This window comes from Nannospalax galili, unplaced genomic scaffold (genome assembly GCF_000622305.1).
Source record: "Nannospalax galili isolate Female #2095 unplaced genomic scaffold, S.galili_v1.0 scaffold46, whole genome shotgun sequence".
NCBI lineage: Eukaryota > Metazoa > Chordata > Mammalia > Rodentia > Spalacidae > Nannospalax > Nannospalax galili.
The window spans coordinates 952,045-961,351 of NW_008355790.1; the positions used below are offsets into that span (position 1 = coordinate 952,045).

Below are 9,307 nucleotides of genomic sequence, written 5' to 3' on the forward strand. Positions count from 1 at the left end.
TTTTTGAAGCATAATTTCTCACTGGCCTGGAACTCACAAAATAAGCTAGATTGGCTGATCAGTGAACCCCAGAGATCTGCCTGTCTTTGCCTTCTCTCTGTTGGGATCACATGCCCTGCTTTTTGCCATGGGTTCTGGGGATCAAATTCACTTTACCAACTAACCTATCTCCTCAGCCCTGTGATGCCTTTATTCTAGCATTGACTTTTCTGGTGTGTTTTACATTTTATTGTAAGCAGCCTTAGGAAAGGGGAGATATTTACTTTTATCCTTGTAGTATATATACTATTAGATTCTTTAGGGGTCACTGCAAGTAACTCTTTTCTCAAATAAGAGATTGGAAGATCTTGAATCCCCAAAAGGAGCTGTCAGGTTTTCAGCCTACTTAAATTAACTCTTGAGACACAGGAAGCCCTAAGCTTCTTGGTTAGGTGGATGTGGTGATGATTAGGTGGGAGTGGCTAGGAGCTCCCATTTCACATGCCTGGCTTTTGGACTGACTAGAGCTATTAGAGCCCAACACTGAGGGAGAAGCATTGACTGAAGTAGACCCACAGGGGAAGCTGGTGATGCTAGGGGTGGGGAATGGAGCCAAGAAAGAAGGGATAATGGAAGGAAAATAGCAACTTTTAGTTGTATACTTATGGACATTTATTTTGTTTTTGTAAAATGCTTTGAGAAATTTCAAAATACTTTCAATTAATAGAGCTCTTGTTATTACCGTGTAATTCCATTTTTCCCCCTGCCATACAGCCACAAGGTCGACTCCTGGATGATACCTCTATTGCTGCTGCATGATGTTCAAGACCAGCTATGGGTATTCTCACAGAGGACTCAAGCAGAGCTGTCTAGGTGTTCCATTGTGAATTGTAGCTTTGATCATGGTAAAAAGTTAACTTTCCTGTTTTTTAGTAGTTGTTACCAGCTATTCAGAGGAACAAATGCTAAAAATATTAGGAAAATCATCTTATAGTTTCACTAATAAAACATTTGAAACCTGTCAGTGTGATGTGAAAGGATATCAGATCATTGTGGCTGTTGAAAGTCACTTTATGAATGGTAGATTGTTTCAAATGTGATTTGGATGTTCAGAATCAGTGGAAACTAGACACCCCAAATATGCTCTGGACAAAGAAGAAAATGTGCTGTATCTGCTCCAGTGAAGTCCTGAATCCCTGTGACCCTTCCAGAGTTAGACAACCTGGAAACGACCCATCCTCATAAATTCGGTGTGTGCTTAACATATATGCACAGCAGCCTGCATTGTACATAATACAGTTTGTATATGAGAATATACATGTATATATGCATATAGGTTTAAATACATAAAACTGTAAACAAATTTCATAAATTAATGTTTCTTTTTCTGCTCATACTTTGTATCCTTGTTTTAAAAAATTCCTCATTGTAACTTACTAAGTCGATTTCATAACCCCACAATAAGATGTAAATTGAAGGTTGAAAAATACCAGTGAAGATCTTTAAATACCTTTGGGCTCCAAGATGATTTGCCGCAGTGTACGCATAATGAAGGTCATGTGCTCACACTGATAATTTTCAGCATAAAGCATGTGTTTGTACAATGAGTCACTGATATGTACTTTAAAATTAGCATTGATGTTAATGTGATTTGCTTAACTGTGTTTTCTTTACCAAATAAACAAGTCCATGGTTTTGTTTTTTATCTTTCTTACAGCTGGTGGTAGAGCAATCTTTGCTAGCCAGCATTTTTCCCATATTGGAAATTCTGCTATAAATATATGCTGTTAACTGTTTTGAAACTGAAAATTTTTATTTAAAAAAATATGAAATCGTATTTGCTTTGGGTTCAAAAATCAAATTTGTCACGGTGCAGGAGCTGTTTCACGGAGGTGACAAGAAGGACCTCAGTCTCTCCTCCCTCCTCCCCTGCCTGTTACCTGGGTTCATTGGTGAGCATATCCCCCTGTCTTTGCACTGTGTTGACTCTCACTTCTCAAAACACCATTCATGACTGTCTTTAGCCAAAGCAGTATAAATGGAAAAATTTGTCTAAAAACTTATCTCCCATACACCCTGTCAGCACCAGTACAAGATCAAAATGACCTTTTTATGATCCTGAAAGAACAACGTGGGACTTTGATCCCTTCACCTCAGTTTTCTAAGACCTTAGCTCCTTGTCCTTGAGTTCTTAGAATTAAGGGATTTTTTTTTTTCTTTTTTTTTTTTTGAGACAGGGTCTCCCTGTAGCTCCACCTGCCTCTGCCTCCCAAGTGGTGGGATTAAAGGCATGTGCCACCATGACCGGTACAATTAAGGGATTTTAAGGAGCATGATTGCTAGGTTGAATTTTTAAAAATATCTTTTGGAATACTTGAAGGGAAGATTATTTTTAATTCAGGCATTTGTTTCATAGCCCATGTTATCTCCACCAAGAATGTAGTCTTCAGGTTGATACTTTCCACAATAATAGCTCTTTGGAATTCTGAGCTGTGATTTCCACATTGGCATCGAAATGGAAGAGGTAATGCTCTCAGAGCAAACACACAGCAAGTGGGAAACAAGCTGGCTTTTAACGGAAGGGGCCATGTGGTCCCAACAGATCCTTCTATAGTTCCCTGTCTTGACCTCAAAGCCTAGAAGATGCACCCAGAATCCAATTCCTAGTTTAAAGTTTACTTACTGATGGGTTATATTGTGTAATGGCGGAGTGAATAAACCGCAGTGACTGTAATTTTCAAGAAACAGTTACCATCCTTTTAGTGACTGGAGATTATCAAGTATCTGATGTTGAATTGAAAGCATATTCTTTCTCTTGCCTGGTCAGTTTATTCATGCTATGTGGCTTTGACCTTTGGGCTTAGGCCTTTAGGCTTAATCCTCTCCAGCTAAAGCCTTATGAGTGAATGCTAAGTAAAAACCACCACCCTGTGTGAGAAGATGGATAAGGAAACAAATTCAGACATTTTTATTGTCCCAGTATTCGGAAGTAGCTCTTCACTTAAAGATCAATGCAACTCCCAGTCCCTTTGGGGGACTATTTCTGAAGTGATTATCATGCTGTCCTGTCCTTCATATCATCCCACTTCCTCAGCAAACTGCCATCCTCAGACACATGTAAAGAGCTCCATAAAATTCACTAAATGGATAAAAAAAAAAAATCCCAGTTTTGCACAGAAAAAAAAAGAAATTCATAGTTATACTCAGGTCTCCCTCAAAGGTCACACTTGGGAGCAGCTTCGCCTCCCACCCAGTCTCCTTGTGCCTGCATAAAAGCCAGTTAACACAAGGTTTGTTGTTTCTGTTTTCTGAAGCACATTTTACCAGAGGGGAGTAGAACCACTTAACACTGCCAGTATGCCTGCATTTCAGGGCCTGCGTGCGTGCACGTTCTACCCGAGCAATGTCTTAGTTTCCTCCTCAGTCACTGGAAGAATGCAAAACTCAGAGCAACCCTGATGTTGATCTCTCATTTTTAGAACCCACCCTTACCCAAAATGTTTCAGTGTGCATGGCAAACAAGAGCTGACAAAGAGCTTTGCTAGAATGGTCAAGATTTCTAAAGCCCGTATCTTTCCCAAATGTTAATTGCTAACATTTATTGAGTGCTACAGTTTGCTAGGTGTGCTATATTTTTATCCCTCTATCCAAGCAGGTGTTGCTCTTCCTGCCTCAGTCTCCGGTGGTTGGGACTACAGGTACTCTCCAGCAGGCCTGGGTTGTTTTGTGTTGTGCTGTGTTATATTGTGGTTTGGTTTGGTTTGTTTTTTTTTGTTTGTGTTGTGTTCTGGTTTGGTTTGGTTTTGTTTGTTTTTTTTTTCTTTCATTTTGTTTTTATTTATTGAGACAGGGTATCACTATGTAGCCCTGCCTGGCCTTGCTATGTAGACTAGACTGGCCTCAAATTCACGGAAATCCACCTGCTTCTGCCTCCTGAATGCTGGGACTAAATGTATGCACCACTAGGTTGGGCTGATATAAGTATTCTTAGTATGCCAATTTAAAAGATGTACAAACTGGGGCTGGAGAGGTGACTCTGGTTAAGAGCACTGGCTGCTCTTGCAGAGGACCTGGGTTCAGTTCCCAGCACCCACATCTGCAACTCCAATCCCAGGGAATCCCATACCATCTTCTGACCTCTGAAGGCATTACATGACACAGGTGCACTTACATACATGCAGACTCACACATACAAAATTCTTAAAAAATAAAATATTTAAAAGGTGTAGAAACAGGCATATAGAAGTTAATATGCTCATGTTCTGATTCAAAACAAACCTCCCCAGTATTTAATGGCTTAAAACAACAACATCTATTATGTTTTAGTAGGTTAGGAAGGACTGGGCTTGAGGTCACCCACACTGCTGTAGTCTGACATAGCTGGAGTTAGAATAGTGAGGATGTGGGAACCAGGGCCCAAAGCCTCCTGGAGCCAACCAGGCCTCTGTTTAGTCTTTAGACTTTTCTGTGCAAATCCTGGGCATTCTCGCAGAAGGAGTGTCAGTGGGGCACAGTGTCCTCCCTCCTTCCACAGAATGCCAGTTCCACTCAGTTTCAAGTGAAGATGTGGAATAGGAGGAATTAATTATACTCATCTTCAGAAGATAGTCTTCCATGTCCAGTGACAGCAAGTGTGCAAGATCTGGGCTTCCTTTTTTTTTTATTTTTTTTACTGTGTATGAGCACATTGCTTGTATGTATATAAGTACACTGGTGTGCAATGCCCACAGAGGACAGAAGAGGCATCAGATCTCCTGGAACTGGAGTTATGGATGGTTGTTAGCTGTCATGTAGGTGTTGGGATCTGAACCTGGGTCTTCTGCAGGAAGAGCCACTGCTCTTAACCACTGAGCCATCTCTCCAGCCCTCAAGACCTGGGCTTCTAATGAAGGCTTACAACCTGCAGAGCCTGTGTGACCTGCACTATACAGACACTGTTCTAATGTGCATTTTTGTTTTGGAGGATGTTTTTTGTTAATGTGTTTTTCTTTGGGGTCGGGGACAGGGTCTAACTATGTAGCCCAGGTTGTCTTGTGATTCACTTTGTAGCCTAGGCTGGCCTTGAACTCATAGTAATTCTCCTGCCTCAGCCTCCTTAGTGCATCAGATGTTCCTGTTCAGTACTAAGTCGTTTGGGGTTAAATATACATCTGATGACTAAGGCACTATGCATTCCAAGATCTGGCCTTAAGACTATGGCAATAAATCTGCTGCCCAAGTATTTATCCAGGGCTTATTGTGAGCCACTTTCTGTGCTGGTTGTGAAGCCATAAAGGAGGCTCCATTCCTGAAGACCTGTACCCAACTGAAGAAACTTCCAAGTAACCATGTTCTGATTCTGGGGAACAAGACTGACAAGCTGAAGGAGTGCCAGGATTGATCTAAAATGTTTCCAAAAACAGAAACAAATTAGATGGGGTGTCTGTGATCCCAGAAATTGGAGAGACGGAGGAAGGAGGATCACATGGTTGAGGGCAGCCTGATCTACATAGCAAAACTGAAACAAAACAAAAGATAACTAGATGGGAGGAGATGGATGATTTGGAAGATGTTGCTAAGTGTTAAAGATAGGCAAAGGATGCCTCATCAGATTCATTGCACTATTTACACTACTTTTGGATGAGTAAACTTTCCTTGAAATGTTCCTTAATCAAAATAAAAGAGAGCAGAAAGGAAGCCCGGGGGAGGAGATTTCACTTTACACAGTGGGAGGAACCAGCCAGGAGCTAGGACGTCTTCAAGGACTGACCTGGGAGTTGTTTTAGTCTTCATGTTCATAATCAAATTATTCTGTGTTTTTGTTATATGAGAATACATTTCCATCATCCAGGAGCCAATGATAACATGAAGCTGAAGTTTGGAGCATATATAAAGTGTTTTAATGTAAACAAAGCAAGAAAGAATGTTCAAGGTGCTGAAAGGGAAGGCTGGCATCCCCTTCTGGCAGCACCAAGGCATGCCAACTGTTGAATGAAGATAGTATTTCCTCCCACAGAGATTCATGTTCCCAGATAAAACAGTCAGTGGGAGAGATGAAACTCCCTTAAAACCCAGAGTGCTGGCTGCTGTTGCCACCACCGCCACCAAAGAACAGGACTTTCCTCCCGGGTATGAGTGGTGTTTGTCTGCTTTGTGCTAATAACTAGAAAATTGTAACTTGAAAAATATCTGATTTGGGGTGGTAATTTGATGACCACTAAAGGACTGAAGCCACATGTCATCCCTAAGGAAAAGATAAGCCTGCTGTTGAAGATGAAGCATGGAATTATTTAAACGGAGTGTTCCACACTCCATGGTAGCTGCTTGCTTTTTTGTTGTTTTCTGGGGTTTCTTTTGTTTGTTTTAAAGGCAGCTGAGAGTGTGCTTTGTTTTGTTTTGGTTGTTGTTGTTTGAGACAGATCTCCCTGTAACCCCAGCTGGCTTGGAACTTGCTGTGTAGACCAGTCTGGCCTCCATCTCACAGAGCTCCTCCTGCCTCTGCCTCTCTGCCCCTCTTCCTCTGCCTGGATTAAAGGTGTGCATCACCATGCCCGGCTCTTGTTTTGGTTTTTGAGATAAGGCCCCACTATATAGCTCAGACTTTCCAGGAACTTGCTGTATAACTGGCTGACCTTGAACTCCCAATCCTTTTGTCTCCGTCAGCTGAATGCTGGGGTTACAGGCATGGGCCACAACTGCTGTTTTATGAGAGATGTTTGAGACCATCTGATGGCTAGACTACATTCACAATTTTGTGTCCCCTTGAGATTGCCATCATTTTATTCTAATTTTTGTAAAAGTTTCCCTAAATACACAAACTTGCCTACTTGTTTACTCAGTTTCAGCCATTAAAACATTGCCATTTGCCCATGACTCCCCCATTGTATAATGCCTGACATTCTCAATTTGGTCAGTTGCTTCTCCCGGATGTTTGTATAGCTACTTCCTCTGCCTTCAATATCTCCAGTGGATCAGGAGATAGAGTTAAAAGATTGTGCGTCTAGTGTGGCAGTGTACTCCAGAGCGTGGAAAGTGGAGGCAGGCAGATCAGGAGTTCAAAGTCATCCTTGGCTACAAGCCAGTCTAAGACCAGCCTGAGCGCGAAGCACTGTCCTTCCCAAACAAAAACACTTGCTTCAGTTCAAGTTCTCCTTCCCTTGGTCCCTCTCCATTGTTGCTTCATTTTTACTATGGCTAAGACTGATGGATAGGTTTAGAAGATTGACGGGTTAATCTTTATCATGTGCTTCATCCAACAATGGCAATTATTAGGGTTGCTTATTTAAAATTACAAAATGTAATTTTTCAATGCTAGTCTTCATTTATTAGCTAGAATTCTACATAGAATTTTTTTTCCTCATTTACTGTGTATACGTATCTTAAAATACAGTTGCCATGGGAGAGAGAATTTGTCACAACTTAATTCTTTATCATTTTCAAAGGAAAGAGTTGGTGCCCTCATGACCTCTGAAGTTATTCAAAAGCTTCAGTGTTTGCTTTATATGTCTTTTTCATAAGAAATAATAATGTGACCGGCCGACACGGGGATCTTAAAGGAGATGTGATGACTTTCTGGTGCTTTTGGTAGGAACTCTACCTTTTTTAAAGCCTCCCTCTTTGAAAAGTAATGTTTACAAAGAATTTTCAGTCATGGGGATAAAATCAACAAGACAGCTACAGACACAAACCTTTACCAACTGTACAGCTAAAGTCAATATTAGCTTAATGCTGTACCAAGGATGACCTTGGGAAATCAGTGCAGAACCTGACCCTCAAGGAAGGTTATATTTAAAAAGTATTTTACTTGTGGTGATACAGCTAGCTGTCTTTGAGTCATTTCTCTTCCTGGAAGTATCCCTTCACCCATACTCCTGTAAGTAACCCCAATAAAACTCATTGGTTGACCAAAGGAAAAAAAGTATTTTACATTGATCACTCATGATGGGATTTCAGGCACATACCAGCCAGCCCTAACCATAGGCAGACTGTACCTGCAGTGTTTTATGTTTACATGTAGTCATGCCTTCAATGTTTACTGTAGTTACACTCAACTTTCCCTGAATGTGGGGTAAGCAGAGCCTTTTCAAAGGTTTCCCTTTCACTCATTGAAAATTAAACTAGAGTGGCCTTTTTGCAGAGGTTTACAGTGTCAAGCCAGAATGAAGTGGGGTGACTGGTTCCAAGTTCAGTGGTGCATAATGAAATTTCCAAAGTGGTCAGACGAGCTGGGTGAGATCAGGACAATGAGCTTTTTTGTTTGAAAATGGGAACCCAGCTGTGACAAGCTGAAAAGGTTTTCTTGTACTTCTCTGCAAAAAAATGCTGCAGAAAGTCAAGCAGGTGGAGTGAATGGTCTCCTGCTGTGTGTCCCCCCAGGGTTCACTTTCTCTCCAGCCACAAGTCAGGTGTGCATGGCCCTAGGACCTGAGCTCTGGGCAAATGCAGGGGTTTCAGGGCATAGGTGGAGTGAAAAGGAGCCCCTGTGAGCTGTCCTGGGGCCCATGGGAAAGTCAGATGTCTGAGGAAGTTTGCTGCTGTAGACTCCACTTTCAAGTTGGTATCTCAGCTTCCTTAGAACCCTCCCTAAACCCACCCCCACTGCTGCAAACACAGATATCCTCCCCTTGCATTTGTGATGCATAATATAAAATATCATAAGAGTTTTGTAATTCTGTTTCCTTTCTGCCTTAGGAGGTTGCTATAATTTGGGTCTGGAAGGTCCTCCAGAGGCTTAAACTCTGGCCTACTGGGAGGAAGCCAGGTCATTAGGGTGTGCCCTTGAAGGGGATATTGGGACAACCCCCTTCTGTGTCCCTCCAGGGTGCTATGAGATGATAATGACCAGACCTGACCTCTTGTGTCATGGACTCCAGAGTGATGTACTGTGCTGCCACAGGCCCAAAAATGAGTCTAGTCACCACAAACAGAAACCTTGAAAGTGTGAACCAAGATAAAACTTTTAATTGTTTACCTCAGGTATTTTGTCACAGGGATGGAAAGCTAGCAGAAGTGCTATTGCACTAATACACTTAGTTTTTTAGAAAGGGTTTGTGCAGAATCCTTTGCCATGCAAAGATGTCTAGAGTCTGCTGGGCCCCTCCACCCCTTTTCTCTCTAACATCCTCCTCTCCTTGCACTCCCCTGCCCCACTAGTGAAACGGGGAGAAAGAGGGTCCCCTAGAGGATTCTTAGTCTCATTCATAAAAGAATTTAAGAATGAACTCAAATGGAAGCTTTAGGGAAATTTTATTAGAATTTAAAGAAAAATCCTTAGGGCAGGCAAGCTGGTAATTTTGATAGCTGCCTTGAGGAGGAGAATGGAGGGGAGTGAACTATCTCAGCTAAATTA

At 41.7% G+C, this 9,307-nt stretch overlaps 1 protein-coding gene across 1 annotated transcript in view; it reads left to right on the plus strand.

Moving 5' to 3' along the window:
- Trappc11 (trafficking protein particle complex 11) overlaps window positions 1-1,676 on the plus strand; it is a 64,513-nt gene extending 62,837 nt beyond the window's left edge. The window contains exon 30 of the mRNA XM_008853561.3: window positions 754-1,676. Coding sequence (XP_008851783.1) covers window positions 754-798 — 45 coding nt within the window. The 3' untranslated portion in view covers window positions 799-1,676. The remainder of the gene's footprint in view (window positions 1-753) is intronic.
- Window positions 1,677-9,307: the final 7,631 nt, after the last annotated feature.